The sequence below is a fragment of the Patagioenas fasciata genome, chromosome 5 (assembly GCF_037038585.1).
Source record: "Patagioenas fasciata isolate bPatFas1 chromosome 5, bPatFas1.hap1, whole genome shotgun sequence".
In the NCBI taxonomy this organism is placed as follows: domain Eukaryota; kingdom Metazoa; phylum Chordata; class Aves; order Columbiformes; family Columbidae; genus Patagioenas; species Patagioenas fasciata.
In genome coordinates, this window is record NC_092524.1 from 32918405 (window position 1) to 32938114 (window position 19710).

Consider the following 19710-nt stretch of genomic DNA (forward strand, 5'->3'; position numbering starts at 1 on the left):
TGCCAGAGCTATTTCTTCTGCCACACAATTTTTCCTGTTCTTCTTGGCCTTCTTTATTTATTTCACTAATATGGTGACACCTGACATTGTATAACAGAACTTAACTGGCAGTTCCAGTCAGTGCCAGAACCAACACCCAACTGTTGGGTCTGCAAAAGTAACGCCGAGCAAAAGATCAGTTTTACACGTGTTGTCACCATCACACAGTACCGAAACATATGTGATTAAAAATTGTTCTGTCAGAATGAGAACTGCATCAGTATAATCACAGCTTTCTAGCGAGAAGTGTGGGGGTAGCTGTGAGGGAGGGACTGACAGATGGCTTCAGTACCCAGGCACAGCTCACTGAGGTTGTGAAGGTGTGTGAACAAAGTACATCTGCAGAACTTGAGGTTGACATTTGCCTGCTGATCTCACTGAACCTTATCCTGTGTTCAACACTAGTCCATTTATATAGAACAAAAGCTGTGATGCAGTAAAATTATGATCTATATGTTCAACAAAAAAAAGTATGAAATTGTTTAATCTACGGTAACGAAGTCACAAAAAAAGAATCTAGCAATCTTGACCATGGCCATCACTATAAATCAATTTCCTTTGTTGTCAGTCTCATTGGTATCCGCTGAAGTCAAGCCATAGCTGTTGCAAAAAGTCGATGTGCAAAAACTTCAAATGAAAGTTTAACAATGCAAATTCTCAGTACCCAGCTGGTTTATGTAGTTAATATGTTCCCTCAGCTGACAGCTTAATTGCCAAGTGCAACGAAAATGTATACACTGGTGGAAGGCGATTACCGAGCTACAGATTCACTTAACTATTTAAACTTTAATTGCATTTTTTCTATTTTGTGCATAGTATCTTATAGCTTCAACAATCAAACAATCCATTTGCATTTATATAGCACCATTTGAAAGGGAACATCACAAGCACTTTAGACAAACTAAGCAAAAATTAAACTAAGCCAAGCCACTCAGGAGAGTAGGTGAGGTCAAACAAGTCCTCAACAGCAAGGCAAATTAATAAGCGTGTCTACCCAACTGCTTCTAAAAGGACAGAGTGTTTCAGGGTAAGAGCATTAAGGTAGATTTAGTCCCACAATCAAATGAAGAACTGAAATCAGTTCTTCCCTCAGGTGATACTCATAGGCCTCAAGGAAACAGATTGCAGAAGCTCCAGACCTAATTATTCATCCTGATGAACAAGGTTAACTTTCAAAGACACTGAAAACACAGTGCTTAAGACAGTTCCCTCTCTGCACAGAGAAGTATTGCCAAAGTCACCTTGTGGTTAGCACCCCTTGCTCATTGTAAAGAATTAATTACCTACCCATCTGGTCAGCGATACTATCCTCACTTCTTTGCCAGCTGGGTGTGGATTTGCCGCTACCACCCAAATCTGATTGCGTGTTCTGCCTGTCAATGGAAGCTGGGGATCTACGGCTAATTCCAAACCTGTTGTAACACCCCAAAAACACAAAGCAGATAATTATTGTAAATAAACATAAATCTTGCGTAAGGGGAAAAGTGCACTTTAAAGAAGTTAGTGTCAAACAACAGGGCAGACCAATGCATAGCACAACTGCTTGAGGGGCTTATAATGCTTTTCCACTTCACTTTTGGTGCAGCTCTCAGGACCCATTTAGCACCTTTACTGCATAAGATTACAGCACACGACAATTTATCAAACATCTTTGATCAATAACATCTAGTTACAGTGCATACAATCAAAAAAAAAGACAAAAGCATCCAGAAATAAAATTATTAATTTTCATTTACACAGACATTTACATGGAAACATGATCAGACCATTACATGGCTACAGAAAATTGACCACAGTGAGTAAAACTTTGAAGTTTGGATAAAAGTCACACAGGGAAATGAGGTGTGTTTACTGGGAAAAGATATCAAGGATGAGTCCTTTTAACTGGGAAAAGACAACCTTGAACTAGTCAAAGGAAGCATCAGAAAGTTTGTTGGGACAATCCCATGGATCTCAGCCAGTTTTCTGAGTTCTAAGCAAAAGACTAGTAAGGTCACACCTAGGTTACACAGACATATTTGCAAACAGCACAGATTCACTAGGGACAATAATACACTGCTAAATATTTTAGTTAAACTTTTATGAAGTTGACTGTATTGGTTACAGATTCCCAAACCCGGGATTTATGAATTCTGTAAATCAAGTTATTTCATCAAAAAATAATTTGAGTGCACCAGTGTAAACTAAATACAGCTGTAGGAAAGCAGTGAGACGTGTACCTATTGCTGTAGAAGAAAACATACAGAACAGAAGGAAAACAGTGTTCCATGTACTTTGTAAATCCTGCTGGATTAATCAGATGGATTTCAGAAAGCTCAATAATGATACAGTAAATTCAAGGAGGTCAGTCTAATGACAAAGCAGACACACTGTGTCACAGCGTGCCACACTGAAGTCTACATGCCTTATATGCCTAAAAGCCCGTAAGAATTAAATCTATAATTTTCTATTACATATAGATCACTTAGAAGTCTATAAGAATTTTAGCTGGGTTTAGAATTAGCAGATCAATCATTAAGAATTTATGAAGAATAATGCACTTCTGAGACGTCTTTTTTTTTTTTATAATCATACATACCCCAAAGGAAAAAAAATCCCAAACTCTACACACACAGAGTAACACCCAAAAGAATTACAAGCTGATATATTCTCTGTATAACAAGGAGCTCTTCTAGCTCTGTGTATCTAACAAAATAATAGAAAATAAAATAACTAAACTGCTTTCTACTCACTCTACTAGCTACAGACAGCCCCACATGACCTCCAACGTAAAATAGGTATCTGTCAAAATGTTGGAACAAGATCCATGTGGCTATTCCATTTGAAAGTTCATTTACTTGCTAACTCAAATGAACCCACCAAAGCAACATCATATGACTCAGAACAACGAAATCGCACTCCCACCCCTAAAGACAAAGAGACAAACACTCCTGCACATGCAGTACAGCTCCAAAATGTCACATTTTGAAATTTGGGCCTTCTAAATTTTACCCAAACATGATCCTACTTCCCTTTTGTTCACTGCTCCCTGGTACAGGCAACACATGGCTTGATGACTTGGAAAAAAGTGAAGAAAACCTGGATATATCTGCCTTCTGATTACAAAGAATTTAAACTGAAACTGCACTAGGTGAGTGATGATCTTCCTTTTCTATTCACAGAGACTAGCTAGCATTTCACTTAATCAAATACTTAAATTAAACATAATGCATTCAAGACTAATTCAAGAGATGTATAAAAAGTCTAAACACAACATTTCAAAGGTGGTTGATTCTTTAATGAATGCAACATTTCAAAAGCTGATTGGCTCTCCATATACTGATCTGAGGTCATTTTCAAATTTTTAAGACTTTAGGAAGAACATATTTTCACGATAAAATAATTAGAAGTTGGTATCTAAAGGAAAAAGCCCAAATCCCAAGAAACCTCAGTGTGATGAAGCTGCACTGCATCAATATTTTACTTTCTATACATTGTCCTCTTACCTAAATCCCTTAATGTTCATATGTATAAAAGCAGTCAATTTTGCATTTGGCACATTTTGCGATATAGGATCTTTTTTCCAAGATTAGAAATATACAAACCCACAATGCTTCTAATTTTACTTCATGAAAATGATTGCTTTACTAATGGAGCAGCAAGAAAAGCCTTTGATGTTTTTACACAAACTGGGCTATTTAAAAACAAGAACAATAAATGCAGCTTAAATGCTGCTTAAATATATAGCCCATTAGAGTATGGAGGAATTAACTCAAAGGGGAAAAAAAAGTGAGATTGTTTAAATATACATTTATATGTACGTGTCATAAGAAAAAAGTAACTATTTCGGTATTTTTGAATTTCATTTTTGCATTCTACAGTCATTTATTACATATATGTACCTTCAGGTAAATGCAGGATAAGTATACAAAACACTCATACATACATCAAGACCAATCTGGATATTTTTGAAAGTAGTGAAGTTTTTGCCTATACCCAACTCGGGATACAGACCAATAATCTAGAAGAGGCAGCAGTTACTGCTTTTACTGATGTCTGACAGAGACCGGACTCACACCCATGCTGCCAGTTGTTTCACAGACTTTCCAAATCTGTCATATCGTGCAATAAGAACGAAATGTAAACATAAATTATGCAGGAGAGATTTCCTGCACTGGGAAATCCCAGTGACTGGCACACCTGGAGCACACAGGAGCCCCAGCTTGGGAAGGTGACCTTCAGGACACGGTGCCTCCTTGTCTACGTACCTACTCCTGCCCATCCTTCTAACACCTGAGCAATCAAAGGTTACAATGTCTCTCCCTGTTTTAATAACATGTACAGGTTTTCCCTATTTTAACAACATATACAGGTTAGTTGCTGACCAGTTCTACCTGGTACATTGAACATCACTATAGAGCGGCCCTAAATCTGTTGAGATTCATCTGAGAGACCAGAAGACACACATGAAACTGCAAAGATTTTTAGCAGTGTGACAGACATTACTTTGTTTACTGAGGCAAGAGAAAGTTTCCTCCATAATTACATTTTTTTGTGCTTTCCATTTAGCTGGTAGAAAATGTATAGAAAGTGCTGAGTAAATATGATTAATGTGTACAAGAACAGTATGGGAGGCAAAATGTTCTTCCTATAAGAACAGAAAATAATAGTAACTGAAGCTTAGTAAATAACTTTACTTTTTTTAAAAAAGCATCCAATAAAGAATATGCAAAGTTAATGTATTAATTACTTCTTTAATTATTCCATTTAAACAGTGTTTCCCTGCACTTAATTAAAACCTCAAAACCAAAAAGACTCTATATGCAAGGTTTCTAGGATACATCTCTTCACTAAACTTGCAAAATGCTTACAGAATGCTGTAGTAAACATACGTGTATAATTAACTTAAAAGATGGTAAGCAGTTGGGATGGGTGCTGATGTGCTCTGAGGCCAATTCAAAACAAAAACCCCACCACACCTGAAAATCCCTTCCTAACCCAAGCAGTAATGGTTGTGATAGTCTAAGGACATATGGCAGCAAGACCTTTTTTTGTAGAGCAAATGATGTAATTGGAAAAGAGCAGACAAGATATTGGGAGCACAAGCTGCTCTTCAGAATTCAAGGCAACATGTAAGTGCTGCTGGCATGGATGTGCCAGGAAGTCTGCAGTGTATAAAGAGTTTAAGTTCTTCTTCCAGCTGCAGAGCTCTGGACACACTTCTATTTAGTTTCCTTACTGCAAAGTTTAATGGGTTTAGAGCACATCTCCTTGTGTCAGTAGGACTTCAGCATGAACTCAAATAACACCTCAACAGGCCTGTTAGTCTCATGAATCAAAGCCTTCATGTAGGTTTGCAGCAGAGAAGAGACAGCATCCTCGGAAAGCCACAAACTGAGCTGCAAGGACAAATCTTCAGCGCTCTGGAGCAAGAAGCAAGACTTGTTCAAAAACACATGCTCACAACAGTGTTCTCTGGACTGACATGAGCAGTGCACCCCTTCAGGCATCTGAACAGGCAAAAGATGGTGCCTTTTACTAAGCAGTTCCTGACAATGGTATTTAATCTTACTAATAATATATTTTTTAAAACAGAGAAAGATACCTTCCACTTGATAAAAGACCCAACCCAGAATGAATCACACACAATGACCTGCTATGTACTCAAGAAGACTTCAGAGGGACGTTTTGCAGTGTGAACTATCAGCAGTTTTGCCCCTTATCTTCTTTATAGGAAATAATTCGGAACATGGCCAACAGCTTTCCTGTTGCCAATTATTTTTTCCCCTACTTGGAGATGCTTGATTTATTGCTCCCTTCAGTGCTCTCTGAGAATGACATAGATTTAATTTCTTCCTGTGCAAGTTGCTCCTTACGTTGACATTGGATCACTTCAGAGAGTTTGAAGATTTCTGGAAAGCTGGAAGAGTGCGCCTTAAAACAGGATGACTGTGAATATGTGAAAGAGATGCTAGCTTTGGATTAATTAGCACTTTTGTGCCTACACATCTGAAGTCTTAGTTGCACTCAGCACTACTTTGCTTCAACTACTAGCACAGAATGCTGAAGTCCCAAGCCTTTTACTTTTTTAATTTTAGAATCTCAGTCTGCGAAACAAAGCAATTTGCAACATGAAACCAGTAGGCTTTAATGAAGATTTTTAATACATAAAGGTTCCTTTGTATCATAACCTGAGCAGTTGTAGACTAGGATCAGAGAGAGGTTAAGTAGCAAAGGGAAGAGGTGGAAGCAGGGTTTTTTTTTTTTAACCTTCTTCAAGAAGCATGACAATGATATTTGAGAATAAACATGTTTTTAACGCGTGTAAACAACAGCTGACAGGAGGCTTTCTAAGCACTCCTTTAGTTCAACATACATACGTTACAACAAATGGAACAGAGAAAAAAATCCCTGCCTGAAAAGAATACGAAAAAAGTCTGGTGCCTACCCTTCTGGCATAGATTTTTGTCTGTATGTGCCCCCACCAGAGCCAGTCTCACTCGAGGATGATAAGTTGCTTGGAGAATTACGGCACTGCTGCGATCTTGCTAAGGCAATGGATGAAACTGTGACGTAGACATCAGAACCTGGAGACAACCTGTTCAGAGCAAGCAAACCAGTCAATCAGCAGTATCGAACAGCAATATCATAGTGCAAAGCATGATGGACAACATCACGCAAATCATCACATCAGCAAAGAACATGGCACCATGGAGACAGAAATGAAGTCAGTTGAAGGATCAGACATTTTCCCCTGTTTAATCTATTGGAAACCGTGGAAAGCCAACTGTACAAAGCTGGATGCAGGGGGTAAATGCAGAGGCAAGCGTGGGAGGAAAATGCCAGCACACTAAGAACACAACCCAGCTTCTGAAGTCCTGATTTGCTTTTACAGATTGCTTACAAGCAATAACGTCATTCCTCACCCAAATACCAAACGGAACAAAATATTTGTAATTCTCAAAACAAACTCTTGCCTGGAATTTAACTGTAGTAAGTTGTCTATGCAAAATTTTCCAAGAGCATCAAGCTTATCTCTGTGTCACCAAACCTGTCCACATTATATCACAAGGGCTAAAAAATGCATTTTTTAAAAGACAGACTTTAAAATCCCCTCCTAGAAACTTAATATTCTAATATAAAACTAACTCAACATATCAGAGCTCTGTTTGAAAATACAGACCTGAGTCATATTAAGCTGCCTTCTCTTAGAATAACCATGCAGCAAATAAATGTGCTAGAAATGCAACACATGCACTTGGGCAGAATGGTTAGAAGCAGCAGGCTTGTACTGCTCAACGTGTATATCCTGTTCTGTAGTTGAATGCTTTTTCAGATCATTTTCTGCTTTGTGCATTTTGTTTCCCAAACCCCAACTGAATTGCTGCTGGTAGCTAGCTTTTTGTTCTACTCGGTGATGACTGAAGCTATTCAGAACTTTTGCGGTGATTTAACTGGAATTTGAATTAGACCATCCAGGAACATCAAAATCCTCCTGTGAACACAAACCTTTACTCATTTTAACTAGGAAAAATATGATAACTTACACAAGTTAAATAGCAATTTTACATTTTAAAAAATGCATATTGACTTCAATGAAAAATACAGATGGTTGCCTCAGTACATAATTTGGGTCTGGGGATTTACAAGATTGTAGCCTAGCCACTTAATCTGTATCTGTAAAGAAATGGCAGATTTTAATCAGCTCTCACCACAATACTGTAAGAACTTGTGAGGCTCAAAAACTCTTTTGAAAATGAAAAAAGCATTACGTGACTAATGTTACTTATGTATGTCTATATATCTAAAGAGAGTGTGCGTATAAATAAATAAATAAATAAACCAACCTATCTATCTCAAATGTGCTTTGTCTTCCCTCAGTACTTTGCTAAAAAGCAGTGCACTAACAAAATCTTAAAAGGAAGGAACAGTAGGACTGGATCAAACATCTTGATCATCTGGAATTTCATAAAGCACATATCACAAATAGTAACTCATTTACCCAGACAAGAAACGAACGGTCAAACACCCGAGTGTCACAAGCACCACACCAAATCCAGTAATTCCCTTTTCAGTCTACCAAACTGAATTTAACTTATTTATCAAGCAACAATTCTGAAATATTTGGTTGCAATGAAGACAGCTCAAGAGTTGGAAACTTGAGAAGCCATGAGCAAAGCAGTTCATTTTCCCAGCAGAACTCTTATGAAGAAAAAAAAAAATAGGTCTACCAACAAAAAGATGTGCTTTCAATAGTATTCACCCATCTGTATATGCACACACAGTTAAATTCAGTTATGCTTGCAGAGCAATACACAAAGTATGACCTTTTTTCCCCAACACTAAATTACAATTTATGGCACAGAAACCAATTGCTTCTCAAATACTTTCTGTAAAACAATTTCCTGTTGGGAAATGCTTACATTTTCACTTCAGATCCAGCTATGCCTCTTCTTTAATTCCTGTGCCTTACCAAAAAGTGACAACACTGTCCAGAAAGAACGTCAAGATTTCAGAACTATGTCATAGAGTTATAACTGATTTACAAAGAAGACAGACCTCAAGGGCAAACAAAATTGTATTATAAATGTGGTCTGAAGAACAACAATGAACAACCAGACAGTTAGGACATCCTAGTATTTAAAGCAGCAATACATTTTGTTGGTACAGTTCACAATAGCACCAAAAAGCCATTAATAGCAAAATACATTAAGTTTATGTGAAACATATAAATAAGACAAGAGAACTTTAGAGTAAATTGGTTCAAATTGACTTTTTGAGCTGCTTTGAAATCTGTTGATGAAAGGCACTTCCCAAGAAGAAAGGAGTATTGTGTTAGCAGTATGTCCCTATAGTTAAGATATTTGGTGCTTGTCTTTTATTTATAATTAAAATCCAAACTAAAACAAGTTATTATCTATTTCAAAAGACAGCTTTAAAAAGAATTTCCAAAATGTTTAAGTGCATGACTGCCATAATTGAATTTAAAAATAGGCCAAGTGTCCATTGCATTAAACAGATACAATTACACTGCAGTCAATTGAACTGGGATTATACCATGCATGATTTAATTCTAACAGATCTCACTCATCCTGAAAGGACTGGTTGAGTATTGCCAAGTATGGGAAGAAAATAATCTTTTGTGAAGGCAGAGAGTAGAATGGACATACATTTATTTTGTTTAGCATGACAAAACAGACATCAAAAGCATCCATCTTGCTCTTAATAAATTAATTTCCATGTTATAATTTTCCCCATGTCTTTAGTATGCACAGGTATCTAATATACACATCATAAGAAAAATGTCAGTCTAGCACACTTTGTGCCTGCGGCCTGAAGCAGTCTTTAGTTGTAAGATCACTCACAGGTGCCTCCTCCCTTAGGACCTCTGCCCCACGCAGTTTGGTTTTGTGATACAACTTCTCCTGCAAGAGCTGCACAGCTCAGCAGAGAAGGTGGTGTGGGCCGGCAGAAGGGAAGGGGCGGCCTTGGAGCCAAGGCATCGCTGCGCTGACTTGGCAAACAGAATCCTTCTCTTGCTCTTGCTGCAGCACTCCAATACCGCCACTGGCACATTTGTTAAAGAAAATTTTCCATTCATTGTCACTAATTGCACGTTTCTCAAAGGCCTTATTTGATTCCAAAGCCTGATTTACTTCTGAGATTTAAACTTACTAAAGTAGCTGAAGTCAACTGAAGCTGTAATTTGAATATATAAAAAATTAACAATGCTGGGCACACTTCCAAATAGAAGATGCCTAAAATAGGACACAGCAAATGATTAGAACATAATTTCTCTCTCTGCCTTTGTTCTTAATCTGAAGAGGGCCAATGACATCTCTTCTCATGCAAGAGTTTTGAAAATTAAGTTTAATTAATACCTATGAAGCATTCAGAAACTATAGTAATGGGCACCACTGTAAAGCTTTGAGGGGAATTAATAATTGCATCTTTACAGTAGGATTTGAATACCATCCAGTAAATAAGGGATGGAGTAATGAAGAGGAAAATAAATATTAAATAGCTCTTCTCTAATGAGCTGCATCCACTGTGTGAACTGAAGGAGGCAGATGTCCTTTATTAAAAGAATTTCTCATAATTTAATCAAAGGAAGTATCAGAAAATATGATTACACAAGAGTTCTGAATAAAATCGCACAGCAAATCTTAATTCTGGCATGTTTACTTTCCATGTGTTTGATTTTTGCAACCCTGATAACACTGTGAGATGTAACAGTTCTCTGAAAACACTGATTCAATGCTCTCATGTTAAGAAGGAAACAAACCATTCAAAAAGGAAAAACAGAGCATCAGCAATTTTGGGGAAGGGGATAGCAATTGAAACAGAAAATGCAATTACGCTGTCATATTGTACCTTCTCACAACACGCTGTATACTTTCTGAAATATTTTTCTTCAATTTGATCATTGCATTTCAGAAAACACATATTATAACAAGAAAAGATAGAGGAAGGCAACAGGACAACCAGATGGCTTCTGCATGAAAAACCAGTGAAGAGGCCATACAGCTCTAGATTATAGAGAATGTTATCATATCTGCTCAAATCCGTCCAAACGTGAATTATATGGGATCAAGCAAACAAAATCATTATTCATTATGCCTCATGACAAAAAAAATAAGTAGGAGACCTGGAACTATCAAGAGACCAATCAGCAGGTAGCTGGATGAGAAGATCCCATCCACAGCTGTTGAACACAGCAGAACAGCTGCATCTGGCTCTGGGTGACCTGACAGAGTAGCCAGCAGGGAGCTGGTGAGGAGTCTTCCTTTACACCCTAAGCATTCCTTATGCTTTTCCCTGGTCCCTGCTGATGGCCACTGTCAAACAAGAGAAACCAACTCTTGACAAGACACAGTATGGCACTTCTCAGATGTTTCTGGAATACAAGAGTTTGGCCATACAGCCAGGTGTACCAACAAACCTTTGATTTTCCTCTGCTACATCCAGCTCTAGGTCTCGATGCCGGTAGGAAATGCATAATACATAATCTCATGTTAGTACATGTTTTAATTTGAAGAATGTTACGGAAACTTTAGAATACAAATCTTCAAACCCTGTGAGGTAGGCAACTCACGTGCTACATCACTCACTTGGCAGGTGGCAAGATGAGCACAGACACTTGCTTGTTCCTGTTAGGAAAAACGTCACTGATCCAAGCTAAATAGCAGCAGATTAAGGTATTTATATAATACGGGAACAGTATGAACTAGAATCTATCTGCAGGAATTAACCTATAAACTACTGCTGGCACACTTACTGTTGCTGACTACACACAGGCATCGTTCAAAGAATGATGAAGTTTTAAGGCAAGACTGTGCTCGAAAGTCCTTGGTAAGACCTAATACCAATCTTAATGAATATTGTTTTAGTACTTCCATACTGTGGAATTTTACAGCCAGTGCCTAGCTGCAGTCGTGCCATAATTCACTTTTTCATTTGGTTTAAAACCTTGACTGTGCTCAGAAATTTTCTAGTTGCAGCCTTGAGCTTTCATCCAGCACAGCACTGAAGCGCACAAGTCCCCCACTGTGCCTTGCTCACTAGATTTCACACTTTTCAAATGTTTGTTGAATCAAGTTTTAGTTAACACTGGTTCCAGTTTTCAGCAAATTAAGACGACATAATCATCTAATACTATCTTATGTCCTTTCCCTGTACATTTCTTTCTTAATAAAGTCTGGAAACCAAGCGTACAAAATAAAAACTGAAAATTGGGGGGGGGGGGGCGGAAATATCAATAATACATTAGCTCTAGCTTACTTCACATATATATGCTTTATGGTTGTTTTCCTTAATGTAACACACTGATATTTATTCTGGGTTATAGGCTATATAGTGTCCCATTTGGACTAATTAATGTCATGAAAGAAGCCATAACTTGGAATTTATTGCATTTATATTATTTGATTTTTCAGTCTTAATGTTGCAGTAACATTAGAGATTTATTTTAAAATTTATAAAGTTTTGGGTTATGTCTCCTGCCTACAAATGTGCAGATCAATCATGAATACATTCAAGGACCTGGAATACTATGAGAAATAGGGAGAATTTTAGTATAAGCCAGTGAGTTGGATACATGAGAACAATCCAATAAAGACACTCCGCTCTTCAGTCACAGGACTGGGCACTTGCCTGTCTTCTCAGGATCACGGCCTGCCAGGCTCCCACCTACAGCAGCAGTCTCCATAAGGAGGCAAGATGATTTCACGTATGCAAAGCGAAAACCTCCTGTTCTCAGGACTGGTAATGCAGCTTTTATTTATTTTTAACATAGTTAAATGGAATAAAGATAAAATATCAACAGGGGTCATGTCTGTAATCCTGTTAATTAGAGAGCACTTTGTGGATCACAGGGACCACCGGTTATAGATCTCAGTACCCACAACTACCAGGTTACCCTTGGTCCTCCATCTCTCCAACCAAGAGCTGAGCAAAGAACAGATCACAGGGAGCAAAGCGCAGCAGCACCGCTGCCACCTGTGCCAGAACACACGGATTCCAGCACATCCTCATAGGGATCTTTATGCTATGGGAAGTATGAAAGTTAGCTGTCAAAATTTAAATTAGACAGTAATTAAGAGAGGGCTATGAAAATCTCACCTGGGTTGATTTTAGAGATTTTACACAGTACAGACAGAATTATCTGAGTTGCCCCAAAAGCATTTCTTTTATCATGCAGAGAAAAGAAAAATGAGGTTTGGAGTGAGCTTATTGTTTGTGTGTGTTTTTTGGTTTTGTTTCTTGCCCTCCCCCCAGTATTCCTTTAAAAGGACAAAAATGTATTTTTCTTCACTTTAACTGGAAATATGTTAACCTTATGGAGCTGCTGCTATGTTTAAACTTGATCCAGCCAAGAGTAACATGCTTAGCAGACCAAAAAGATAAGAGAGGAGACATTTTTCAGACATCGGAAAAAAACTCCCAGCCAAACTTAAAAGCTACTTTGATTATACACTTTTAAGGATGAAAAGATCCCATAGGACCCTTTTTGAATAATCATAAAAAATACTTAAAAAAATGTCTAGAGGAGGAAAACCCCAGCTATATACCTTGAAAATAATGGAAATGAACGAAGTTTCACTTTTTGAAAACAAACACTGAGTATATGAAAATGTAATTTTCACTTTGCAAACATTTGTCAGGCCATAACCCCCTCTAGAAGCATCCAGCAACTGGATAAATCTTGGATGGTTTAGGTATGCAATGCTGCCCATATAGAATTTTATGCACAAGAAAAACACAGTTAATAATACTGCATTTCTCAGTACAGCCAAAGGCTCATGCTCCTCGGCACAAGGAGACTTGAGACTCCAGACAAAATTCTTTGGTTAATACCATGAAGAGATGGAAGTGTCTGCACAAAACAGCAGCCCAACTGAATTTTACCTTCTGCCACTGCCTTTAACTTTGTGCAGGTATTACTGTGCTTTCCATTGTTACAGAGTGAGAGTCTACAGCACTGGAGAGAGCAAAAAAACCCCAACACCCCAAGTTCTACTCCTTCAAATTCAGGATCTGCCCATCTTCAGCTGTAACAGGCAGATACGGACTGAAGCCATGCAATTTTTATATTGGCTCTGTAACAGTGTATTTGGACCAAGTCCAGTGTCTCACTGGCTTCTGTAGCCTTTTTCACAGACAATCTCATCAAGTTGTCTGTGAAATTATTATTACTGCTTTCGGTGTTGCAAATTTTCTTTTGCAACTCACACCGATGGGAGCTTTAAGTTATACATCTATTGAACTTGCATAAAGCCACAACGGGGAGGCACTCTCTAATCAGTTTGAGTGCAGAATTGTCCAATGGAAAAAAAAGAGTTCTTACCAATTATTATAAATTCTTAACAAGGTGTCCTAGACAGCAGTTTCAATTTCACCTTAGTAGTTCCTTAGTCTTGGCTGTACCATCTTTGAACATTCTGCTTCTTATCCCAAGTTCTTCAGGATGTGAAAAATGCTTTAATTTAAATTATTAGAAACCTCTTAAAGTTTTCTATAATATGCATTTTATTTCCACTGCTCTATATATCCTTCAGTAACATAAAGCACAATCTCTACAGCTTTTTTAAAAGGAACTGTCCAAAATAAAAAACAGAAGCTATAAGCTTGTTTCCCTCAACAGATGTTTTTGTAAACGCAGAGGCAGTGGCAGATTTGTGTAGATAATAAAAACAATGATAGTTCATTAGAATACTATAAAATACATTTTTTTCCATGACAGAATGCAAATACTGTGACAGGATGTGCTCAATACATTTACCTTAACAATAATTGCTTTCTTGTTTGTTGAGCACACACACATAGAAAACACAAAACAAAAACCAAACCAAAAAACAAACAAACCCCAAGCCACCCTGGAAAAATGCAAACTTAAAACAACCTCTTCGAGCTTAAAAAGTCTGAAAACTTCACAATCAGATAAATATGCTTCCTGTTCTGGTCAGAATTCTCTTGCTGAATACCCCATTAGATGCTATTTCTGCCTTGTGAGCTTCAGCCGATTCTGCCCAGTCCATGAACAAGCTAAAATTTCCATTCATTTCTTCGAAATGCAGAAGTTTATGAACACTTGGATCTAAAACTTTGACTGTAACTCATTTAAAACTTAACAATACAGCATTTTTGGAATACCATCCAACATAGGGCCACATAGCCTAACAATCCTGTAACACTTCATTTTGTGGTTAATCATGCCAGGAAAGGTATTTCTTTTTGGCTAATGTTTTGCTCATGTTCATGTTACCTTTTAACTAATGAAAGCCTAGATTAAAAGCAGTCTTCAGGTACACAGATAAATCTATAGTGCCTTTTTCCAGACAAGACTCTGTGCAGCAACGAAAAGCCATTTGTGAAGAAGACACGTACCTCCGGCTCTCCAGCGGGCGCCCATCACTAGAGATGCTTCGGGGGATGTTGGCTGCTCGTTCCGGGGGTGGCATTTTCCCTTCTCCTTTCCCAGCGCCAATCCTAGATGTTACTGGACTTTGCATTTGGGATGGTACCTGAGTCACGTGAGGCCCCTGTCCTTTGCTTGCATTTCGTTGCCATTTGTTATTATTTCTGAAGGGAAATTTGAGTTCATATGACATTCCTTCATTCACTTTGTATTCCATCACTGGCATACGGTAGTTTTCTGAGGAACTCCTTGAAATGAAGAAATTTAACATGCTGCTATTAATAAGTAAAATAAATAAATAAGTCTCCCATTCACAAGGCTAGAGCTTTGCAGACAGAGCTGAATCAATTCTACAAAACAGTAAATGTAGTATTTTAGTTTTTAGAAACATATTTAACAAATTTTGATACTCTTCATCTGATTACTGGATTATAAAAGCTAAAAAAATCTGCTAGAAAGGTATCTTCCATTTCCTACTTTGAAAAGTCATGCATTTTAGACAAATAAGACCTGAAATGTTTGTTCTTTTTGAGATAAATCTTTCTGATGCACAGTTATCCATGAAAAGACAAGATTACCATGAAACATTGCATTACACTTTATTTTCAAACATATTTAGCTTTGGAGTACCTCAGTTGATAAATCTGTACATTATGAAAACAAAACACTTGCTAAAAATTGTAGACGCCAAGCCCAAAAGATGCCCTTTGCTTTCTGAGGACATACAGGAATCAGACAGCACAAAAATTAGAGTAAAACAAGATATAAACTAATGCAGTCCACGTAAGACACAGGACAAACTCCTGTATATATGAGATTTGGAAAGTAGATGTGACCTTCATCTTCTGTGAGGCTAATTTTGGTATTTCTCTTGACAAATGTATATACCTCTATTTAAGTGATTTTTCTATTGTGATTACTTGATCTACACAGATCAGTATCCAATGGGAAGCAAAAATAAATAATCGGAGCAAAATTTTTTAGCTCTTCCTCCAAGTGATTACACCATTAGTACTCATAATTATCAGTATCTCTTCCAAGCTAAAATCCAAAACAAAACAGATAACCTGTTATCTGGCTATGCAGACATCACCAAGTAGTGCAGTCTAACAGAAGCAAACAAAGCGAAACAGTCGGTGCTGAGGTCTTGCTATCTACAATATACACGTTTTGTGGTTTCCCTTTGGCCTATGCTCTAGTCTTGACCTGCAGATGAAATTAGCAGTCGGAAGGCACGAGGTGTGCTTCTGAAGAACGTGTAGCTCCGCTTCACCTGAAAGGAAATGTTTGTGTGCTCCCAGGACACTCTGATGTGAACCACTGCATGGTAGTTGGGGATGATGAGCAGATTTGTTTTCAAAGTCCACTCACAACTTAACTAAAATCTTGATACCCTTGTTTTTTCTATTTTACGTCTCTGCTATTGTTTCCCTTGTGACTATATACTTCAATAGTTTGGGTCCCTTTTCGTTTTTCCTTTTTTCTTCAGACACATTATAGTTACATTTTAAGAAGCAAGAATACACCATCTCCTCTTGCTGCTGTGTCCTTAACTTCATGATCAGCAACCAATCCACTAAATGAGTTCACTGGCAATGTTTTAGTGATCGTCTTTTAGTACAGATATAACCATAACAAGGTCTGTCTCTGGGTAAGGGCATTAGATTGTGCATCAGGGTATTTGGACCTATTTTTGTATTTGCTACCAACCTTGTACACGTGCTTGTTGGCAAGTCACCTTATCTAACGGCACCTCTGCTCTTCCTCCAATGCCAATCAATTTATTAGGATAGGGACTGCTTGTCATAGAAATGTATTATACCAAGCAGAACCGATCTTCATTTTAGTTATGGTCTATAGAAGATACTGTAGTAGAAATATTGAACGACCTCCAGAGGACACACTGAAAGGACTTCAATTTTGGAAAAATGATTGTCAAAAGAGAAATTGCTTTGTGCAGATATTTAAGTCAAGTCTCTAGTAAAATATGTAGAATAGCTACAAATTCAAGACAGTTCCTAAACCTTAATGGTTTTAGACACGCAAACAGGATAAAGAGTTGCTTTATGAAATGTTATAACTGGGTAATAACCCACCATGAACATTTGCTCACTACAAGACAACAACAAAACTCACTGATGCTGACTACACTATTTCAAAAAGTGCGGTAACTTCTCCTATTGCTATGTGTTTGGATACACTAAAGCTAAGCCTGTTTTTGGCTGTCCTTAATATAGTTCAGGAATAATAGGATCTGTGCTTTCCACATAGATTTTTCTGCTCTAATCCTTTTGCTATGATTGCAGCTGAACTTCCATTTCCTCGGGCTGCTAAAAACTGTATAAAAGCTTTCCAAATACCTCATGGGTGACCTTCTGCCATTGCTCATTTTAATCCCTGACATGTATTCAATTTTCCACTGACAACTAAAGGACAAATAAAACTTCTTTTCTCTCTGCTCCTGTTTTGCAACCAGTTAAAAAGGAGTTAATATGGCTCACAGTGAAAACAAACATGGATTCTTCTTTTATGCAAGTACAGGGTCTCTGCTCAGAGACACAATTTCATATCAATGTAATAAATATGCACGTAAGCTCAGCCCCAACCTAAATTATACAAAGATTTAGCATCTACCCCTACAAAGAGAATGCCTGATTAGAAAACAGCAGCACAAAACACTGTCTCAGTCTCATATGGCAAGGAACACACTGATAACTATATTTGCTTGTTCTTGGCAAATCTAGCACAAACTTTGAGCTAGCTTGCAGGCAATTTTACTCTATTAAAGATCGTTCAATTTAAATCATACAGCATTTTCAAGATACTAATACAGGATGTCAGGAATATCAGAATAACATTCAGCGATGTGGCTGAGCAGTACAAATTCTAAAAAGCTTTCACGTGAATTCCAGAAAAATAGAGGGACTTAAAGTCCAATTTAGAAAAAAAGCACGTATTACTGCTTCTTTATGATCAAGCAACATTTTAAAGCTATGAAAGCAATAACACAGTTGACACAAGCCTCAGGCTTAATACGGATAAGGAAATAAGTGAGATGCAGCAAGATCTACTACTGAGTAAAGAAGAACTACAATTTGCAGCAATTTGTCTGGCTAGATCCATATCTTTGATATACTTCAATCATTTACAGCTTTTCTTATTTGTGAAAGTAGAAGAATGTGAGTCTATTCAGAGCTTTCAGGAATTACATTGACAGACATTGCAAATTACTAAATGGGAAAGTATGGAGGGAAATGTACAATTAATTTTGATGCATCATAAATACACAACAGTCAACAAAAGCTGTTTGATTTCCACGTTAAATTCCATGGAATTTAAAAGATACACAAGGTTCTTCACATATTTTATTAGACTGTGGTATTCCATAAATATTTTGTGGGGCCTGGAGTCTGAATATAGGCAATTTTCTTCTGCCCTCTTCTTTCACCTTACAATACTAGATGCTGTATTATAACTATGCCATGGTATTTGCAGGTTAACATTTATTCTCTTGTGTTATTTTCCCCACCCTGACCCCACAAATCAATATATAATTTCAAATCAAATGTAGCTACTACACAATACCTGCGTGGTGTGCAGTCCTCATATGGAGGGACGATGACAACCTTCACTGTTACTGATGTTCTCAGAAGATCAATCATTTGCTCGTGGCTGAGAGTGGCCACAGCCACCTTGCAGATCTCCACCAGCCGGCTGCCTTGGCGCAGACCTGCCTGCCACGCGTAGCCGTAGGGCTCAACATCTGCCACAATGCCTTCGTAGTTCACGTGGAAGCCAAGCTGACCCAGACCGTTCCGACGCAGAGTCATTTCCACTGTTTCACAGCCCTTAGTCACAAGCTGAGAATTGAAATGAAGACAAAGCTTAATGCAAGGAGAGATCTTCAGTGCTAACAGAGGTCTAAGTGCTCAATTTTTGTACAATCAACCAACTCCCAAGACCAACGGTGGGACACGATCAAGAAATATGTATCTCAGTCCTGAGTACATAATCAGCTGGAATGGGTGTTGTCACTGAAACAAATATTTTCAGTACAGTCTGGTTATCCAAGTTCTGCCTTGAAGTTTTTACTGAAACCACAGGAATTTTAGAAGATACATGGCAGCACACAACAGAAACATATGGTGTTATGCAAGCATCTCTACTTCATCTTTTATGCATTAATAACCAAGCAACCACTCTACATTTCTGGCTGTTTCAGTAAACTGCAAGACTACTTTCAGTCAGAATGCGGTGGCGTACAGTTTCTAGGCACAGTGAACTGGAGTCTATGCCAACTCTTCCATGTACCATGAGCATGAATACCATCAAGGGCAATTTAACATGTCCTGGTTTTCCCTTTTTCCTGGTCATTATACAACTACAGTTGTGAAACTACAGGAAAGACACTAGAAACATAACACATTCTTTCCTAACTTAACTGGATAAAAAATCAGCACAGACAGATGTTTTAAAGACGGATACCACGATTCACTGTATTTTTAGTTTATCACATGCATTCAGAGAATGAATATCTGAAGGTTGCAGTAGGGTTTAGGACTGCACCCTGCTTACAACATAATTAGTCAGTCTCAAAGATATTACAACTTCATCTGAAACAAGACACAACAAGCCTATAAAAACACAGAAAGGGAAGGAAAACAAGGAAAAGAAATAAGGTGACATTTCTGTACTTACCGTGTGGGAGCAATTTATGCACCTGAAGGCTCTGCCTTTTTTTTTTTTTTTTTTAAAATGTATAGAGGCATTTTGAC

General features: G+C 37.8%; 1 protein-coding gene across 13 annotated transcripts in view; it reads right to left on the reverse strand.

The window, feature by feature from the left end:
• SIPA1L1 (signal induced proliferation associated 1 like 1) overlaps positions 1 to 19710 on the reverse strand; it is a 217722-nt gene that overhangs the window by 24385 nt on the left and 173627 nt on the right. For all 13 annotated transcript variants that reach the window (XM_065840101.2, XM_065840096.2, XM_071809272.1 and 10 more), the window contains 4 exons: positions 18521 to 18795; positions 14905 to 15183; positions 6467 to 6616; positions 1327 to 1451 (listed from right to left, as the gene is read on the reverse strand). In XM_065840101.2, the coding sequence (XP_065696173.1) occupies positions 1327 to 1451; positions 6467 to 6616; positions 14905 to 15183; positions 18521 to 18795 (829 nt within the window). The remainder of the gene's footprint in view (positions 1 to 1326; positions 1452 to 6466; positions 6617 to 14904; positions 15184 to 18520; positions 18796 to 19710) is intronic.